This window comes from Malus sylvestris, chromosome 9 (genome assembly GCF_916048215.2).
Source record: "Malus sylvestris chromosome 9, drMalSylv7.2, whole genome shotgun sequence".
NCBI lineage: Eukaryota > Viridiplantae > Streptophyta > Magnoliopsida > Rosales > Rosaceae > Malus > Malus sylvestris.
In genome coordinates this window covers 1,816,851-1,837,817 of record NC_062268.1, presented here as the reverse complement: position 1 = coordinate 1,837,817, position 20,967 = coordinate 1,816,851, and the positions used below count along the sequence as shown (strand labels likewise).

Genomic DNA, 20,967 nt, shown 5'->3' with positions numbered 1-20,967 from the left:
TGAAGGCACATATTATCTTGTTTTTTATACTAACAAACATCAACATCATCGATATACCGGTCATAACATTAGTAGATAACATGTTAATGAAGACACACATCGACGCCTTATTGAAATCTACAAATAACATTTGAATTTCTATGACAAATCAAACTACAAAAAGCAAAGCAATCAAATATATTCTTCACCTTAAAATTACAATTCCAACTGCATTGAGAAAATTGAAGCAAGAGAGCAATGACATATCGCTAAACACCTACAATTCCAAATAAAAAGTACACAAAAACAAAGCTCATTTGCTAAAATCCCCAAACCGGATTAATTAAGCGCTAATTCATGATTAAACAATGTTAATCTTCGCCCCGGCGGCTTCCAGCTGCTTCTTCGCCTCCTCCGCCTCGTCTTTCGAAATTCCTTCCCGGAACTTCTTCGGCAAGCCCTCAATCAACTCCTTCGCCTCCTTCAGCGCCAGGCTCGTCAACGCCCTCACCGCCTTAATCACCGCGATTCTCGCGTTGCTCGGCACGTCCTCGATGACGACATCGAACTCCGTCTTCTCCTCCACGACGGCGGGGCCTTCGGCCGCTCCTGGCGCCACAGCCACCGCGGCGGCTGGGGCAAGAGCCGCGGCGGAGACACCGAGCTTGTCCTGGAGGTAGTCGACGAGGATGCGGGCCTCCTCGAGGGTGAGGCTGGAGATGTCGGTGCCGAGTTTCTCGATCTTTTCCGGGGCTCCGACGGCGGCGAGGGGGCGTATGTGGGTGGCGCGGTGGGTGAGGGTAGGGTTTTGGGGGTTGAAGGGGAATTGGAGGGTGGGTTTGGGGGAGTGGGAGGGGAAGGAGGAGGCGGAGGTTGCGGCGGGGTAGGAGGGAGTGCCCAATGTGAGTGTGGAGAGAGTGGCAGCCATTGTTGTGGATTTTCGAGGTCTGAGAGAGAGAGGGAGAGAGAAATGGAGAGTGGGAAGAAGATAGGATAAGGAATTGTGGAACGAAAATGTCCATGGGTGATATTGTAGCTGGTGGTTTCCTTTGGTTGACGATTTTACCCTTGTGAATTGTGATAATTTTCCTTCAAATTGCACAGTAGTTCCGTCGTTTTTCAGGGGTACAAAAGGTATGTGAATAGGAAAAAAAAACAGAAAGGTCACAGACAGGGGGCATTCCGAGAATCGAACTCGGGACCTCTTGCACCCAAAGCGAGAATCATACCACTAGACCAAATGCCCTCCGTGTACTTAATTTTATGAATTTATTATTAGTTTAAACCATGTATTTAGACAGGCCAGCACATGTCATCATACAATTGGAGGAACTTTTTTTTTTTTTTAAATATATTTCTCTAGTTGTGTAATGACATTTGGTCTTCTTATAAATCCTTCCTGGTTGAGCCACACATAAGAATGACATTGCCATAAATGGACAAGATAATGCAGACCCCTGCTAACCCGAGCAAGCATTCAAATATATGTCCTACATCCATTCGGTTAATTCAATAAGAAATAGGCCTTAGCGCTCGATTTCGTTGGTTCCATCCAACTAAATCCAATTCAGTTGTGAAACTCAACGCCACTATTCTTAAACAACTTGGAGTCAGGCCTTCTTTTCGTACTCTCACAAATATGAAAAAAAAAATGAGAAAAATTGGATTCAATTGTCAACTGTTATGGATCCATGGGTCTATGTGTCTATACAGATCATGTTCATGGATTAACGAAAATGTGCAAAATCTCTATTTACCTCTGACTCATTCTGCCCCGTATTGTGCGCACAGTGAGAAATCTCTCCCCACATTACCTTTCCATATATTTGATATGGCCAAGATAATGCAGACCCCCCCCTGGCTAACCCGAGCGAGCATTCAAATATTTGTCCTACATTCATTCGGTTAATTCAATAAGAAATAGGCCTTAGCGCTCGATTTTGTTGGTACCATCCAACTGAATCCAATTCAATTGTGAAACTCAACGCCACTATTCTTGAACAACTTGGAGTCGAGCCTTCTTTTCGCACTATTACAGATACGAAAATAATGGGAAAAATTGGATTCAATTATCAATTGTTATGGATCCATGGGTCTATGTGTCTATATAGATCTTGTTCATAAATTAACGAAATCCGCCTCTGACTCCTTCCGTCCCGTATTCTGCGTACGCAGAGAAATCTCTTCCCACATTACCTTTCCAGATATTTGATATGGCAGTCCAACTAAAGCCCACATCAACTATCCAGATATTTGATATGGCAGCCCAACTTAATAGTTTCAAGCCCAAAGCCCATATTCCAGAGATTTTGGTACAGGTATGCATATAATTCTTTGTATTTCATTCATTATTTTCAACTACAGTTTTGCTTCCTCAATATATATGATCAAATATTTGAAGCACCTCCCAATCACTTACACCTATCAATACCACACAACAACACGGTTATGGTACAGCCCCCAAACATCTGCTCACCACCTCCGGCGCTTCCTTCCGTACCAATACGCGAGCGCTGCTATCGATGCAGCCACAACAACGCCGACAGTTGCATGAAAAGCGTACATTGGCCTCTCCTGAACGATGCCAGAACTTGTAACATCATGGGGTGGTGATGATGGCTGTGGTTTCTGGCTAACTGTCAATGCGAAACCCAAACCTTGCCTTTCCAACTCGGCTAGGTCCTCAACTTCTGGCTTCTGCCTGGTGGCCTTGGCTATAGCTTCATACTCTTCCTTGGTTCCGCCTTCGAGAAAAGACCCGACAAGTTGACCCTTTCTTACCCAATAAGCCCCGAATGTGCCTCCTGAGAAGTCTCCGAAATGGACTACATCTCCTGCATTGTCCCCGTAAAACTGCCAAGACAGGGTGAAGATTCTCGAGTAAAAGAATGGTAGATAGTCGAATTCATCAACTTGGTTTCGTTCCATAATTGCAGTAACAGCGTGCCTTGCGGATTTTCTTGCTGAGTCAACGTGTTCAAGCCTTCGGGACTCACCAAATACTTTTACTGGAAATGTGGCAACATCTCCCACTGCATAGACTGAGCTATTACTTGACTGCATCTTTCCATTCACTTTGATCCCACCTTTCTCCAGCGTTAGTTGACCTTCAAACAGGCTCTTGTTTGGACGGATTCCTATTCCCACAACAACCACGTCTGCAGGAAGACTACTTCCATCTCTAAGATTAACAGCAGTCACCTGTACAAGAATTGAGCAGAAAAATTTAGCATCTCAATCGCGTCAAATTCAAAGAAAATGTATACGTATAACCATGGAACCAATGTTTTCTCGATTTAAGAAAGTACAGAATTTGTTTTGACGAAAGCAACTCAATAACCACTCAAAGTTCATGTTATTCCAGAAGAATTTAACATCTACCTTCCTGTTCGAGGCAATGTCAAACAAGGACAAAATGGTTCCTTAAACAAACTTCACTCCTTTGGATTTGTAAAATTCTTCATAAAAACTTGCGATCTTGGGTGTGAATAATCGGGCCACTGCAAAAAACAAAAGCATTGATCCATTTGCTTACAAGAACTCTCTCACCACAAATCGAACAGATGCCCCCCAGGCCCCAACACAGATAAAAGATGCAACAACGTTTGGTCTGCATCAGAGAATAAAAGTACTTACTGCAATGTTCTTCTGGAAAAACCATCGTTACATTCATCCTATTGATCACTAATGATGCAGCACACTCCATTCCAATGTAGCCACCACCAATGACAATAGCATTCCCGCCAGACGAAGATTCCATCAAGTCTACAAGTCTATTGGCATCAGCCAAATCTCGTAAATAACACACATTTCCAGAATCTGATCCCTTGACTCCAAATTCTTCCAGCTTCAGTGCCTATTTTCGACACACAAACACATATCCATTAAATGGAGAAAGTGAATTTTCCTTAGCATCCTTTACTTCGGAAATGCCCCTTAAACTAACAGCGTTCTATAGTCTGAAAATAATGTCCGATGCAACCACATTAACACAGCTGTAGAAAAGGTAATTAGCACTTTACAGGTCTACAACAACATTTTAACTCCTCAATCAGGTTTTGTTACTCGTTTACTTGAATTCGCGGTACATCAATATTGCTTATATTGTATTTAAAATTTTCCGTTATACTTCTTTTAGCAATGACAGAACATACACAGCAAGAAAAGCAAAAAGTAAAATAAGATCAGTTTCAATACCCGAGCCCCTGTTGCAATGATGAGAACTTTGTAACTTATAGTCTCTCCAGATCCTGTCAGTAGTGTCTTGCGTCTCACATCAACAGACTTCACTTGAGTTCCGATAACTAATTCGATCCCTATAAAGAAGAAGATAACAATTATATTTCAGTTAAAGCACCACGGTTTTTACCAAAAGTGATTACGGAAAGCACAAACAAAAAAATACCACCCCCTATGATTCCTGTTAGCATATAAAGTTAAAGAAGCAAGACGTCATAGATGCATACCATGCTCCTTATACCACTCTGGAGTTAACCTTTCCTCATTAGCACCAACACAAGTATGAAACGATGGAAGGCGTGCAGGCGCTGCACATGAACACAATTTGCAAGAATTAATTCAATGCAGAATTTCAGAAAGAGATATGTGGGAAGTAACTAACATCAATGATGAGAAAGCATTTGCTGAAGGCATGTCTCTAATACGGCAGCCAAACATTGATGTCTAATGTCTGTGATATAGAAACATTATATACCTTCTGGAAGTAGAAAGCCTTTGCTTAAAGCAGGTCTCTCATAAGGTGGAACCTGAAAAAGATATAATCGCAACCGTTGAATCTCCCGAATCATGGAATTTACTTTCACAGAATTGATCGCTTATGTTACAAGTTGGTTCATGAAAATGGCGACTCCAAACCAACCAGGCTTTGCGAGGATTGGGGGAACGTCTATACTCTATAGTAGACAGCCTTATCCTTGCTTTGCAAACAGGCTATTTCCACAACTCGAACCAGTGACCTTTTGGTCACAAAGGAGCAACCTTTCCGTTGTCCCAAGGCCTCGCCCTCAAAGTGTTTCACTCATGTTTTCGAAAATTATGCAAAGCAATACGATTCCATGTCACTTATGTGAGGGGGTTCGTAATCGTTGGTCCAACGGTTTACATTGTTCAATCCAATCAGCTAAAAAAAAATTCCAATCCCAAAACCAATTGGCAATGCAAAGTTTGCTTAACTTTCTGATGCAGGACAACTCTCCACGTCCTCACACGCTAAACAATGTTTCAATACAAACCCAAATCCTAGAATTTGAAATAATATAAGAATTCATGTATCTTTTCCTGTCTTATCATAAAATACAAAATAAAATAAAAACACAAAACTAAATCTTGCAAATTGCACATACATACATACATATATATATATATATGCATGAAGAAAAAAGAACTCACTGATTCTTCAGAAATGATGCAGAGTTCACCATGGGAGATGCCTCTCTTGGTGAATTCAAGAGCTGCATACCCAGCAGCCACCCCTCCTCCCAGAATAACATAAACAAATGCCCTTCCCATCTCTCCTTATTTTCTCTCTTGTCCCTCCCTCCTCTTTTTGTTTTTTATTGTTTTCCTGGAGTGTGGAAGAAGAGATTGAATTATATGGATATTTAATTTCTATGATTTTCTGGTTGGGAGAGCTTTCCTTTGAAGAAATGCTCTCCGAGGAAGATGAACAAACGCTGAATGTGAAGTCAGACAGGATATCATTGAGAGAGAGCTGCCTCCTTTTACCATTTACCCTTCATTGGATTTGCATCTGGATACCGATGGATGGAAAAAAATTTCCATAAGCAGAAATACGGTTTGATACAATAAGTGTTATAATTTAAGTGGTTCAAAATTATTATTTTTAAATATTTAATTATTTATATAATAATATTTGATGTGGCAGGCTGTATTTCAACACGTTAAAAAATCTTTCTAAATGAGGATTATTTGTGGGACCAACGATTTGATCGTGATGATATTTCTTTTGTTTTTATGAGGTCAGGCCAGCGATTGATGTGGTGACAAATGTAAAACGGCTATCATGTCATGTGGTGGTGGATAAGAATGAGATCATTCTTAAACAATATTCATTCATTGTACATTGTGCGACCATAAATCATTTTAAATATTTTTATTTTAAATTAAATATGAATAGTAATTGACGAAAACTGATAGCACGATATACGATAAACAAACACGATTAGGGTGGATAATATAAGAATTTGTTGGTACTAGGAATTTTGGAAATAGATTGAGGAAGAAGAGGTTGAATGGAAGTGAGAGGATTTGGAAATTATGTCAGAGTCGGAGAAGCCAACAGAATCGTGGATTAGGTAGGTTAGTGTTTCCGCCACACGTTCCCTTCTTTGAACCTATCCTCTCCTCCATCTCTTCAATATTATACGTGTTTAGAAAATTTTATAAATATCAATAAACGTAATTCACATGTCATATTATTGTATGTGTGTTTGGACCCAATTTTACACCATCGGTCCGTGGTATCAAGGCCGTTAAATGGGTATGGCTTTAGACCGTTAAGATAATTTTGTTGGCATTACTATTGATTTTAATCGTAGTAATTATCTTGAAAATATCCTTAAAACTTGCAGAGATACGCGTAGGATTTTATTGTAGATAATTAAGGGTTTTATCAGGTTGTGGAGAAATTAAAGGAGATTGTACAACTGACTGCTTGCCAACCCCTTACAATTAATCGGCAGTACAAAGAGTCATGGAAGGCTTGCCATGCAGCTTGATATCTAGTCAGTTACACAGTTTCATATTTGAATGGATTTGCATGCAGAACCACGTGGAATAATGGGATAAAGGAAAATAATGGTCTTGGATAATGATGACACAAGGAACCTAGTAGGCTAAGCCCTTTTTTTATAGTGTTTTGATTATCATATAAAGCATGGCTACTGATGGGTTTTTGATGAAGGAAGCCTAGGTGGGCTAGAACTGTGATGTGATAAGCCTACATGGACTTTTATTAGGTTTGAAAAGTCTTGGAACAAATCTCATGGCTTTGTTTGAAGGATATGCCTTGGTTTTTTATGTGGACCAATTTCAATTCCACGAATTAGAGTTGCAGTGGAACTCTACAAAATTATCAAGCCACGTCAAGCATGCATATCTTTATAAATATGAGTGGTTGTGCAACAACAAAAGACCTTCAACTCAACACACAAACTGCCATGCATAAACCCTCGCTCTACGCGAAACCTCTCAAACATCTTGAGATTTTTATTTTCTTTTTCGCCAACACATATTCAGTTTGGATAAACAGCATTGTGAAGGTAATCGGCGAACATCTTCAATTTGGATAAACAACACTGTTGCCATAGAATCAGCCGATTACGGAGCACCTTCAGTTTGGATAAACAGCATTACGTCGAGGCCGATTGGTTATCTATCCAAGTCTCTGTTGAGAAGGATTTTCGAATCCTTATTGGCAGAGGTCATCTCATTAGCCTGCTCGGCAAAGTGAGGTGATACAAGTTACTACATTCGGCACATTGAAAGCCGAATTTGATATTGAACTTCGCAGAATTAGCAGTCTTGTCTTCAGGCTCTAGAATCCGAAGGCCGAGACATGTTCCTTCCTCGCCCACAGTCGCAAGATCAAGAAGTCAGTAGCACGCCTAACGCAACATCAACTCATTTTACTCACCGGTCGAGCTTGGCCGTCGAGTTAGCACGCCCCGCACACAACCGAATGACGTAGTTAGCTCATTAGTTACTTGGCATGAGCGCCACGTAGGCTTGGTAGTTTTTAGGTTCTACAATGTGTTATAAAGAGGTGAAAATATAATGCTCATTTAGATGTGCTTTTAAAATAACTGAAAGCGCTTTTGGTGGAAATGTTTTTTGTACCAATCCTTAGTAAAAATACAAGTAAATCCTGGAAAAAAAACACTTAAAGTGCTTCTGGAAGAAGCACATAACTGGTGTTTCTTGCATAAAACACTTAAAGTGCTTTTGGTACCCAAAAATATTTTATGTAAAAACTCTTTCAGCCATTTTAAAAGCACATCCAAACAATTCCATAATTGATATGTCTTACTTTTACAAAGGCTAGTATGTCTTCTTAGTAGATAATGCTTTGCCTTTACAAAAATTTTACTTATACTAATTTTTTTTTAAAATTTTGATTGCCATCATTCATGTAAAGTGTGAGGATTTGAATCCTAGTTTAAGGTTTATAGGACTGGTTTGGGGTTAAGGTGATTTTTTTTTAAAGCAGCTTACAAAAAATGGAATTTTAACGAAACACTTTCGATATTGTTTATTTTTAACGAAAATGATATTTTTACTCTAAAAAGTCACTCTTGGTACTATTCACTTACAACATCTTTTTGTCAATTTGATTAAAACTTAAAGTTTTTAAACTCCTTTCATTAGTTTTCCTTCCTAAAAAAAAAATTGAGATCTGAATTGTGTTTGATAAAAAGGAAGGAAGTTGCATTTTTTTTTCTTTTCAAAATTGCGAGTCACCGGCAGCAGAAAGCAGAAGCAGGTCATACCATCCTTCCCTTCAAAGCGCTTATTTTCGTAGCATACCGGTGAACAGTGTTATTTTCTTTAGTGTAATTACTTTTCTTTGGGCCGAAACTCGAAACCTCGTATGAGGTATAAACCTGGCCCAACTACCTTCCAAGAAAGCAAGTTGTTGTCAAACTTCAGCTATGGGCCTTATATCTTGTCCATTTGGTAGCTCCAAACCAGAGTCCAGCTCTATCTTGTGGGCCAAATATTTATATTTTGGAACAAACATTATAAGTAATTTTAAACACAATATTTTCTCTTGGTAATTTCAAGTCTTCAAAATGAGAGAAATATAAAAATAATCAAAAGATAAAAATAATAAACGTCTGTAAAAAGTGAAAAAGGTGGGTTTGAGATTCTCTTTGGATCTTTGTGTTCAAAGTAGGCAGGCTAACAAATTTGAGCCATTCAAGAAAAAAGAGATTATGACCATTCAAAAATTTTTTTTTCGTGAGGTGAGCCGGTGAGATGAGCTACTGAAGAATGCATGATTTAAGTTGAGTTGTTCGAATTTTCTAAATTCGACTGCTCTAGACACAAATAAATAAAAGGAGAGGAATTAAACAAAGTCTAGTAAACAAATAAAAGGAGAGGAATTAAATAAAGTCTTTCAAGCATGGATCACGTTTTTAATGGGTCCTCTAGTTGGTGTCCCATTGTCTTGGTAAACGTCGATTTAATTAAGTTTTAAGTCGATTTGAAAAGGTATTGGACAGTAAGACGAAGGTATCAACTATTGACTAAAATAGTTAACATGGTTATTTAACTTATTTGAACCCTACTTTTTTTACGATATATTAGAAGCGTGAACTATAATATTGTTCGCCTGTAAATTTAGACAATATTGTTTTCCATCAAAATTTCATGATTTTATAATTTAACCACTGATATGCCAACTTATTTGCCAAGACAAAGCTTTGGAACAATCTTAATGGTCATAGTTCAGATTAATAATCCGACAATATAACGTTTTAAAGATGTTAGTAAGTCCAGTTTTCCTGATATGTGATATATAAGAAATAAATAGAAGGATTGGTTGTTGCATATGCAATTAATAGAAGACGAAAGTTTAACCTCCAATTGGGAAAAATCTCGGTTGCATATATTTTCATTACGTATTCAATGTCGACCTTCTTCCTTGATGAACAAGTACTTTCGCTTTCATCCAATTTCCTACGATTTGTCACCATCCATCCCTCACATCTTCACGAGTGATCGTCATGGAATCACATAACTTATCTAATGCATGACATATATATTCTTTGTCGGCACCACTGACTTCTGTTACCATTTAGCGAGAAATTGCACTTGAACATCTCCATTATGACAATTTAATTACTCAATAATTCACAATTCACAAATATTGTAGTCTATATTGAGGTTTGCAACTTCATTATCCCTCCCTCGCATGTTCACTAGTGATCATCATGGAATCACATAACTTTTCTAATGCATGAAATCTATGTTCTTTTTTACTTCTGTTACCATTTAGCGAGAAATTGCACTTGAACATCTCCATTATGACAATTTAATTACTCAATAATTCACAATTCACAAATATTGTAGTCTATATTGAGGTTTGCAACTTCATCATCCCTCCCTCGCATGTTCACTAGTGATCATCATGGAATCACATAACTTTTCTAATGCATGAAATCTATATTCTTTTTCGGCACCGCTGACTTTTATTACCATTTCACACTGGTGCTGTTGTTGATACTTCAAAAATATGTTATAAAAATTTAGAGAGAAATTGCATTTGAACGAGTGCATCATGACATGTTGTAGAGTTTTACAACAACTTCGTAGCTCCAAAATTCACGGAACATAAATATTGTCGGCTATATTTTAATTTGGGTGTGCAACTTCACCATCCCTCTCTAACCTGTCAACTAGTAGTCATCATGGAATCACATAATTTTTCAATAGCATGCCATCCAAAACCCTTGTCTGCACCATTGATTTTCATTACCATTTCACATTGGAGCTGTTGACGCTCTAAAATTGTCCTATTACATACTACTTTACAAAAATTTATCAAGAATTCTCACTTGAATGACATATTTTAGAGTGTCATAACACCTTAATCACTCCATAATTCACAAATAACAAATATTGTAGTCGATATTTGGCTCATCAATATCCAAATCCATTAATTCGTACATTGACTTTGGAACCATGGTCCTTAATTTGCAGGCCACCGATAAACTAATGGCACTTTAATTGAATTAGAGAAGATCTAGTGAACCCCAAAAAGGCCCGTTAGTTAATTAATTAACTAAAACTAGATTACGATTTCATGAACTTAGCTAGCAAGGATATTTTGTTATCAACATGAACCCATGTACAATTTTTCTACATTCATGGCCGACCCAACATGTGAATTTTTCCCATCTTCCACGTGATCTTTATCATTTGTGCTTTGCGATCAATTTCAATTGAGCATATAAAACATGTGACTGAAAAGAACGAATGGCTGAGAGACGAAGTTGCTTTTCCTATTGCCTTTTGCAACAACCAAGGATCTGTGCTCGATCATATTTTGCCATATTTGGCAATGCAAAGTCGACGAAATGGTCCCTTGAGGTTCTTTTCTGAGCTATTTCTTTCAATAAAGGTTGGATGCTAAAGTTTAGGGTTGATTAAAATTCTCGTCCGATCTGCTATCCAGGACAACCTAATTTTGTTTGTTTCTTATCACTCAACTGTTATTGTAAGGCATAAAACATAAAAGTTGTTAATTAAAAATGGATTAAACTAATATCGCACTAATACGATCTCCCTTGAAGAAGTACGTTGACTAATCATATAAAGCTACCAAAATATCCAAAACGAACTAAACCTGTTAAAATCGCCTTAAGTCATGCCAAGTGGATAAAACCAAAAAAGAATAGAACATAAACATGCTTATAGTTCCTTAATCAAAGTCATCAAATCATTAAAAAAAAAGGAAAATGATTATGATAAAAACTAACCATGTTGACCAAAAAAATTACAGAGCCCAGATTATTTATTTAGATCTTGAAAATTATAAAGAAAGCACACTATAATCAAGATTTAAAACTATTTATACTAATTAATATCTCAAACAGTTTAATTACTTTGTATTTCTTCAACAAAAAACAAAATAAAAACAGATTAATTACGATATATTAATTATAAAATATATATGTGATGAGAATTGCCATGTGGTAGCCTGTTGGACTAGTAGATACCATAAAAATATAAGAAATTAGACGAGTATTAATTTGAAGGGAAAATAAAATATGGAGTTTAATAAGGAGCATGTGAAAACTTGCTTGCAGTGGGTGCAAGTTAGGTTCACGTCGAACATCAGTTTTGCATGGCCATGCACAACTCTGGAAAGCCGAGACCAAATCTGACAAGAATAGCTATATTAGCTTTCCACGTGTCGATTTCCCAGCGGTTCATTTTTGCTGTATCAATTGTATCACGGCATGGGTATCTTCATCGTTTTTTCTTCGAATCTTCATGGGCATCACCACTTCCAATTTTCATGTGCAAACTCGTCCTAAATAAAGGTTGTGTGATCAACTCAACTAAATCGAGAAGCTTATTAACATATAAGAACAATCAATATAAGTTTTATAAGCATCTATCTCAATAACCATATTCAATCTCGATACCACAAAAAAAATTTGACATCTAATCGCTAAACATAATGAGGTAAGTAAAAGACGTCAATGACTAGTGACTTAATAGCTACTGATATGTAAGATTTACTCCCTCAATTAACCATTGTCGTACTCTTTTTTTTCACCTCGTTCCGTGCAACTAATTTAAATGGTTAATGTCGAACTTTTTTATGTCATGGGAATAATGTACATATGTATATCCCGGTACTCTTGTTTATGCCATATAAGGGAGAAAATTGAAAAGTTTAATTTCCTATTACAAACTAATTAAAATTACTTATATATAAAGACCATATATTTATATTATATATATATTTATATATTTAAGAAAAACATACATATATATTTATGTATTTATATACTAAGTTTTCAAATGGACAAACCTAAGTTTTCATATGAAATCGGTTGTTTAATTACTCTCCATTTAGCAGTTGCATAGACCAGAGATCCTCCATGCTCCAGTAGTTATCATTAGATTGATCAGCAGGCAAAGGAGGAGGATAAGCATCCATATTTGCTTGGTGTGTTGGTGCGGAGTGGGAAATATCCATTGTGTCCAGAGTGTTAGAGATTGACACTTGACTTGTGCTTGCTTGATCATTGACCTCAGAGCTTTGTCCTGGTGTAATATTCTCAGCTTGCTTAATGTGCTTTTGAATTCTAGTCCTCCAATAGTTCTTGATTTCGTTATCAGTCCTTCCCGGTAGATGTTTTGCGATTTTCGACCACCTGAGTATTGCAAGAAACACAGTAAAAAAAAAAATTGCAATGGGCCAAAGTTAATAAATGATTGGACAAGTACTTGTACTGGTATAGTAGTTGCTAGCTAAAAAATCCCAGAAGAAAAAAGCTGTCTTAAGCTTAAGTAGAAATAACACTCACTAGAACAACATGAGAAAAGCTGCTATAAACACAACCAATTAACAGCAATAAACCCTAACCCTAAATTATACCTGCAACTTGACCATGGTTGTGCTTTGTGTGGAACTGAATATGTGTGTGTGTGTGTATAAAATAAAACTTTATCTGCAATTAACTATTGGTAAAAATTCCAAGTCATGCATGTTCCATGGGTGAGATTGAAAATCCTACAAGTGCCCGCTGGACTTCTTTTATTTATATATTAGGCAGAGCAGGAGCTGGACTCCTTTTATTTATATATAAGGCAGACCAGGACACAGAAACTTCGTCATTTACATAAACACAGAAACATTTACTTGCCATACGTGTATATTCATATTATATACACAGATCTTACAAACTCCTCCAGTTCATTCGATCTCCAAGTTTCCATGTTCAAACCCCCATTACTTATACCTTGAGCTTGAAAGGGATAGCTCATAATCTTTTTATATATCTAAGGTATTCTGAATGATATTACCAATCCCATTATTCTTTCTAATGGATAATATCATACTTATATATATGTATATATGGTGCCCTTTTGTCCATGAATATTTATCAGGTGAAGGTGTCGAAAAATACTATCCTGATTTGGCAGAAAACTGGGCTAAATGCAGGAGAAAAATTCTTCAAGATAGTACATTCCATTTAACGCACATTAATATTGATCATAATTTAGTGTCCTACCTAACCATGTTCCTAGAATTAGTAACTATCATTTGAGATTTTTAAATCTTTGATTAGCAGTTAAATTATGATTAATTTCTTAGCAGAAAGCTCTCGTTGCGAGCGCTGCCTCCATGTATATTATTAGTTCGATACAAAATACAAGCATCCAAAACAGTATGGTTCACGTCGGCTTCAACCAAAGTAAAAGGTTTTGTCCTTTTCTTCAGAATGAGAGCTAGGGTTGGCATGTGAGAAACTGACAGGGGTTTACCTTTGAATGGAAGGTTTTTATTGCTCCAAATACTTTTTTGGTTGGACTTCACCAAAGTGCCTCTCAATATATATCACAAGTCCAGTCCACCACCACATCTAGTTTGAGGTATTTTTCTTCCCACGTAAACAAACAGTTTCCAAATCTTTAATTTAGTCACAAATGAGGGTTTCAAACTCTGAATTTCTACCCTACTCGTACTGTTCTACTCATTACATCATCTATTCTCACCACAGGGTTTCTCTCAATGATTTATCTCGATAATTTTTTACATTTCATCACTATGATTTTTTTATTTCAGTTCATCTCGATATGGAACAAGTCATAAGAGCGTAATTTAAAAAATAAAAAATAAAAACTTGTTTATTTTTACGCCCCCCCCCCCCAACCCCCAGGCCCCCCCCACCCCCCCAAAAAAAAAATTCAATTTCATGGGTCCATCCAACACAAGAGAATTACATATATATAGGAGAAGCTATGCCACACAGAGTTGTCCTGCAACACACGTGGGAGAGCTTCATTTGGTGGGTTCCAATACATGGAAACCCACTCAACCAACGACTGTTGAAGATGGTACACCAATTATAGATAAGTACCACATTTCAATTTTTTTAAATAAAAGAAAAAAATATGATCAATTACTTGTCCTTCTCAGTAAATTAGCTGGCCTGGAGATATCTAAAATTATTATGGAGAATAAAAAAGGGCTGTAAGCAATAATTAGGATGTTGCCCTTGACACAGATCCAACAATCTGGTATTAATTGGTAATAGTTAAAGGATACGATCACAAGCCTCCAGAAATCCATATATCTTATAACACATCTATGACAAATCGAGGGACAATGCTTAGTGATGAGTAAGAGCAGGTTACATCTAGGATTTGAAACTCTCTAATGTTACCCCAAAAAAAAAAATAACGGAGACACAAAAGAACGGTTGAGGCTGAAACATGTAGCAAAGATTTTTCAATCTTCCGGATGGATGAAATTGCTGTAATAGAAGAATATGTATGTAGAATCAAAATGAAGGACAAGAATTGAATTGGGAGTTTTGTAGCCCTAAATACAAAGAAACAGATCTTTCTCAGGATTTTTGCTGTCAAAATTTTGTTGGAAAATAGCAATTAAACCTACTTCATACAAAATTACCTCTCTCTCTCTCGATTAGGTTCAAAACTATTCAAATAGGGCTGCTGACAAGTGATCAAAGCCCTATGAACCAAAAAGAAGAAACCTAGCTACTTAGCCATCCAAATTAAGAAGGTGACGAGGAGAAGTAGAATAGTTGGTCATAAGACTCGCAACTTATCAAATCATATGTATATACCTGTCCTTGTCGTTAAATTATCAGCGTACTTATACACTTACCTTAATGTTTTATATGTGAAAAAAATAGAAAGTGATGATCACCTGTTACCCCACTTTGCATGCAGTTCCATAATCAAAAGTTGTTCCTCAGGAGTGATATTTCCTCTCCGAACATCAGGCCGCAGATAATTCAGCCACCGGAGTCGGCAGCTCTTCCCAGTACGTTTGAGACCTAGTAACATAATATACACCTAGTGACATATTATATAATGTAGTTCTAAATTATTGAATTGTTCTAGCTAGGGTTTGATATATACATATATAGCTAGGGATCAAACATGTTAATTAATTACCAGCAGCTTTGGCTAGGGAGTTCCATACACCTTCACCATGATTTGCAATATAGTTGATGAGAATCAAATCTTCTTCCATGGTCCATGGCCCTTTTCTCACTTCAACATCCTGGGATGAACTATTGAATGGATTTTTATCCATTTTATTTCAGTGTTTGTGCGTTTCTGGAGAGAGAGAGAGAGAGAGAGAGAGAGAGAGAGAGAGGCAGTTAGGCAAGATAATAAGAGATAATGGGTAGCTGGGGGTTCTTATAGAGGGAGAGCAAAATATTTTTTCACAGCAATATTACTGGAGTTAATCAGCATTAGTCTAGAGCTTTTAATCTTAACTCGTTTAATCAGTTATACAAGGATCGATGTATATTATTATTGTCCATGATACATACTTATTTGCATGCATGACTTTCGATTGGTTTGGGTAGAATAAAATCTGTATACAAAAATTTCCATGTACCAGCGAACACAAACACATGCCCTCCTACGTAAGCATAATGTATCCAGAAACATGTGCATGCGTAAGTTTAGGTCATAGAGATATTAATTTTTTAGAAAAAAATAAATTGAAAGGACCATATATACGTGCACACAGATAAGCATTAGGTGTTCAGAGACTCATAGTCCTCAATCACAATAGATTCCATATGAATTTATTGATTTGAAGGTAATTAATTCAACGTTGTTCCGGTCGAACTTAAAGTTATAGGGTTCATTCTTGGGACTCTTGAAACTCGAGAATAAACCGTAATACATGTCAATATATACTGGGGATGATAGAGATATCATCTACTAATAAATTGTAATGCATGTCAATATATATTGGTGATGTTAGAGAGGTAATCTACTTAAATTATATTGTGTAGACCACATGATGTCACAGTTGATGATTAGATTTCTTGTTTAAATCATTAAAGAAAGTATTCAACCATCAACCGCCATATTACGTTGATTACAAAATATGATTTAAAAACATGGTACTCCTGTAGCATTTTCATATATATATATATATATATATATATATATATATATATAACTATGCCACTTAAACGAAATGAAGTGTGTCGTTAACTCATTGCTCTAGAAATTAATAGGGAGTTTTAACGAAACACTTCCGGTACTGTTTACTTTTAACGAAAAACCACATTTTTACCTTTCCTGGTACTATTCACTTACACATTTATTTGTCATTTTTCATTCAAACTAAAGTTTTTGAAGACTTTTCGTTAGTTTTCCAAAATTAATAATATAGTTTGATGCATGGGTACATGTGCATTATCATTTGGTAATGCTACATTTATCACAGTTTTCATACCACATTTGTCTCATCTCTTCCATATAATTATGGAGTCTATCAGTATGTATATGTGGATCTCATCTCTATTAGATAGTTTGTACAAAATATATGATAAGAATATTATTTTTATTATCTTTTCGATCCTTTCCACCGTTGCATGTGTACGGGAAAACCCACTATATATCATTTTTGACAATTTCTAAAACATTTGATTTATTTCCAACAAAAAGAACATCAGAGATACATATCACTATATCAGTATCAGTTATACATACACACACATGTTTGTGTGCCGGATGCTTGTTCATCATCATCTATATGCAAAGGGGTGTGCTATCCACACATCCCATTTTACTTCTCACACACTCCTTGATAATTTATGTCCTTTGATCTTCTTCAATTCATCCGATCCGACGGTCGAAAATTAAAAAGGTGTGTGAGAAGTAAAATGGGGTGTGTGGATATCACACCCCTATGCAAATTGTGTTATGTTTTTACTCCCTAATTAATTTGATTATTGCGTTAAATAGCTCGCAAAAGTAATTATATGTGGAGTAGTACGTATTACTGTGTGGATAATGCATGCATGTGCGGCACGGTTGGAAATTCTCTGGCAAAGCCAGAAGCTGACGACATGATACCGATCGTCGATTCCACTGTTGCTCAGAGTATCCAACTCTGTTTCTCCATTTTACGTGCATGATACGCACAACTTATACACACACAAATATATACGGTTCCATACTAAAGTCTTTAGTTAATTTCTTCGCGTTCCAATCCCTGTGTTGGGGATTGAGCTCTTAAGCTTCTCACATTGTTTTTTTTTAATAAAGTTAAGGTTCTACTATAAAATTAATTAGTCATATGAAAAGTATTTCAATCTCTTATAAGCACATGGTATTAACATATATAGAACTATGAAAATATGGATGTATGATTGTATGAATGCACTCAAAAAACAGAAGAACTCTAGAGAGAGAAAGGATGAATCTTTGAGAGAGAGACTTTGTATTGATTTCAGACTGAGTGATTACAATGCAGCAAAGTCGGTTACTGTCAACACATGCAAGCTCCCTTCTATCCCCAATGTGAGATTTACTATCGACACGCCCCTTTCTGGCGAAGACAATACAAACTGGGTAGCCAATGACTTTACATGTAGTCCAACCTGCTCTTATACAATGAAAACAATTAAAATTCTACCGTAAAACAAATTGGCCGTGCGGGGACTAATCCAATCTCTTATAAGCTCCCTACTTTCTCTGATGTGGATTAACTCTCAACATCTTTTCTTCTTTTGTAGGGTCGGCTTAAAGGTAAAGGCAGCAGAACCCTAAACCATTTCACACTTTCTTTCTAAATAAAAAACAAAACAATTTTTTTTTCTTTATAGCCGACATTCACCTCTCCCAGACCATACGTAAAGCGGGAGCCTTGTGCACTGGGTACGACCTTTATTGAAACAAAATTCTTGATTTTTTTTGTATCCTAGAGAGAGAATGTTTAGTCTTTATAAATCTTTATTTTTTTTAATCTTTATTTTTCATTAGTTTAATAAAGAATCTTTAGGTGTGATTATAAGAGTACCTAATTTTTTGGATATGACCTATACACTACTAAATCTCCGACCGGCCTTTCTTTTTGGTTAGATCTTCTTTTAAGCTGCAAATCACCTAATAGATGGATTTTCTATCCAAATCCAACAACAGTCTTTGGTTGATTTTTCTTTTTAAGTACTACCTATAAAAAGTCCTTATTTAAGCAAATGTCAAAAGTGCTTAACATACTCTTATAATCTCATAGAAATCATGTAAAAATCCTCCGAAACAATACATATAAACTCATCAAAATACACAAATGCAATCAATAAAATTATTTTTATCATCTTCATTGAAATATTTGTGGATATTGCTTTTTACACACCTTTGTTATTGTTTGGCCGTAAATGTTCTTCAATTCATTCGATTCAACAATCAAAAATTGAAAAAATGTGTGAGAAATAAAAATAAATGTTTAGATAACACTACCATATTTTATTGTTACTGCAAGGAAATCAAAGCTACGTTTTTTCGATTTGTAGATTCGTAGAAAGTCATAAGAGGACAAGTTGGCATTTATCAGTAAGTACAGAAAGTGACTTAAAAATCTATGTTAAATACCTAACTAATGCAATATTAGCCACTCATTACATGACTAAATAAGAAAGTCCTCTTCCCCAATCTCCTTACAAATATGTACTTATAACTTGACAATTCGTGCAAAAGTCATATGGAAGTATACTCGTTATAGAAACCCATATTGCAGGGAGGAGGATTATCTTCCCTCCTAATCTTTCTCCCCTTCCTTATTCCTATCCTACTTGAATAGTTACAGCTAAGCCACATCAACATCTTATATTGATTTTTTTATAGAGATAATAAGACAAAAAACAATGTGTGAGAGGAGGGAAGGGAAGAGATGGGAATAAGAGGGGATATAATCTTACTCCTGTCATGCGTTGTGGGTCTAAATTAGCTAAGCTTAAGAAAATGACGATTTTATATAGTAACCAACTACAATCCAAGATGCGTATAGTCTTTTTTATCACGCAAACAATTCTTTGTTTACTGCTAAACTCGCATGATCCATATCAATTAACAGTTATCAATAGTTGTGTGCACTATGATTTCACGTTGATCAATTGTTGCATTGCATTGACGAAAGTACTAAATTTAACCGGACTTGCCCCATCCTAATAAATACCATATTACATATGTACATACATACACACATATCAACTGGATAAGCAAATTTTGTCTATATCCATCCATAGCTGCGCTTTAGGGTTAAGTGATATACGAACGCATGCTATTGCTTATGAATCAGAGATAGTTTGGACAGAATCAAGTGCTCAAAGAAAAGAGGATAAGGGCTTAGTGGCTAGGAAGTTGTATGAGCACCACCATGGTCCTTTGATTTAGGGCACGACATGTGATCACAGCTAACAAGCACAGTTCGTGGCCACGGAATTTACCACGGAGTTCAAAAAATAAAATTTAGACAATCACAGCCAAGAAAACTGATGATTTTCTATTTTGTGGCTGAGATCATAGACTAGTCTGCAAGCTGTGTCCTCACCCTAAAAAGGAACAAAGACAAACTCACATTACGGATTAGATGGTGCTTGTCCAATTCCAAATCTGAACACTATCCATTAAGTAATTAGGTGTTACAGCAAGATTTGATGGGATTTCATAGAATTTTTTTCGTCATTCTAACTATTTGGGTTTAGATGACAGCATTATTTTCTTCATGTATGTTAAGTTGTTAACTGAGTAATGACTTGTGACATATCAATTAAGTGGTAACATGGTGCGAGTAAGATCGCTTTCGTGGCCAAATCTTGTGCAGGTGTGGACATTAGTTAAGGATAAGGGTTTGCTTAGATTCTTGACAAAAAAAATTGAGGGGATGCTATTTAGATGCACAAAACCGACACAATTTGTAAACATTTTTTCTCTAATACAAAGTGGTTTTTTCAAGAAAGTTGAGGTTCCATCATAAAACGAATTAGCAATAGTAGCCAAATTTGCTTATAAGCTCTTGAAAAATATCTTCTCTCATCAGTATGGGATTCAGTCTCGACACGCCTCCTCACGTGTGACGAAATTTCAAGCATAGCATGTGGACAACACAAATCGGGTGACGTAGAGCACATGTGGCCGTTGAGCTTTACAGGTGAGACAACATACTCTGATATCATAAAGAAAATTGAGGTTTCACTATGAAACCAATTAGCAATATGAGGAATTGCCCAACTTGCTTATAAGCTCATGCAAAGTCCCTCCTCTCATCAAGATTCAGTCTCAACATAAACCGGCGAAAGGAGAAACCTTGAAAGGGTTTATAAGAGGTTGGGCTATTCCTAACATTGCCAATTGGTTGTATGGTAGAACCTCAACTTTCTTTATGGTATCAGAGTACGTTGCCCCACGTGTAAAACCTAA

The 20,967-nt window shown here is 36.4% G+C and overlaps 2 protein-coding genes, 1 non-coding gene and 1 pseudogene across 4 annotated transcripts; all 4 read right to left on the bottom strand.

The window, feature by feature from the left end:
• Positions 1–154: 154 nt before the first annotated feature.
• Positions 155–997, bottom strand: LOC126583524 (50S ribosomal protein L12, chloroplastic-like). The gene has a single exon (XM_050247909.1). The coding sequence runs from the start codon at positions 905–907 to the stop codon at positions 341–343; it is 567 nt and encodes a 188-aa protein (XP_050103866.1). The 5' UTR covers positions 908–997; the 3' UTR covers positions 155–340.
• Positions 998–1,153: 156 nt separating this feature from the next.
• On the bottom strand, positions 1,154–1,225 carry TRNAP-UGG (transfer RNA proline (anticodon UGG)). Its single transcript has one exon. It is a non-coding gene; the product is annotated as a tRNA-Pro (tRNA).
• A 1,075-nt stretch (positions 1,226–2,300) lies between these two features.
• LOC126583523 (monodehydroascorbate reductase 4, peroxisomal-like) lies at positions 2,301–5,776 on the bottom strand (annotated as a pseudogene).
• Positions 5,777–11,605: 5,829 nt separating this feature from the next.
• On the bottom strand, positions 11,606–15,927 carry LOC126583522 (MYB-like transcription factor EOBII). 2 transcript variants are annotated; one of them, XM_050247906.1, is made up of 4 exons: positions 15,691–15,927; positions 15,440–15,569; positions 12,569–12,914; positions 11,606–12,061 (listed from the first exon to the last, which is right to left on the bottom strand). In XM_050247906.1, exons 1-3 carry the CDS (start codon positions 15,830–15,832, stop codon positions 12,599–12,601), a joined length of 588 nt encoding a protein of 195 aa, XP_050103863.1. In that variant the 5' UTR covers positions 15,833–15,927; the 3' UTR covers positions 11,606–12,061; positions 12,569–12,598. The 2 variants fall into 2 exon arrangements, with proteins under 2 accessions (XP_050103863.1, XP_050103864.1); XM_050247907.1 differs by having other exon boundaries at positions 15,440–15,588; positions 15,691–15,823.
• Between the last annotated feature and the right edge of the window lie 5,040 nt (positions 15,928–20,967).

Excerpts from the sequence above, each read along its gene's own strand:
- LOC126583524 (XM_050247909.1), bottom strand. The coding sequence starts at position 907 with ATGGCTGCCACTCTCTCCACACTCACATTGGGCACTCCCTCCTACCCC.
- LOC126583522 (XM_050247906.1), bottom strand. The coding sequence starts at position 15,832 with ATGGATAAAAATCCATTCAATAGTTCATCCCAGGATGTTGAAGTGAGA. Across the intron at positions 15,570-15,690 it reads CTCCCTAGCCAAAGCTGCTG|GTCTCAAACGTACTGGGAAG; the intron begins GTAATTAATTAA and ends TTATGTTACTAG. Across the intron at positions 12,915-15,439 it reads CATGCAAAGTGGGGTAACAG|GTGGTCGAAAATCGCAAAAC; the intron begins GTGATCATCACT and ends TGCAATACTCAG.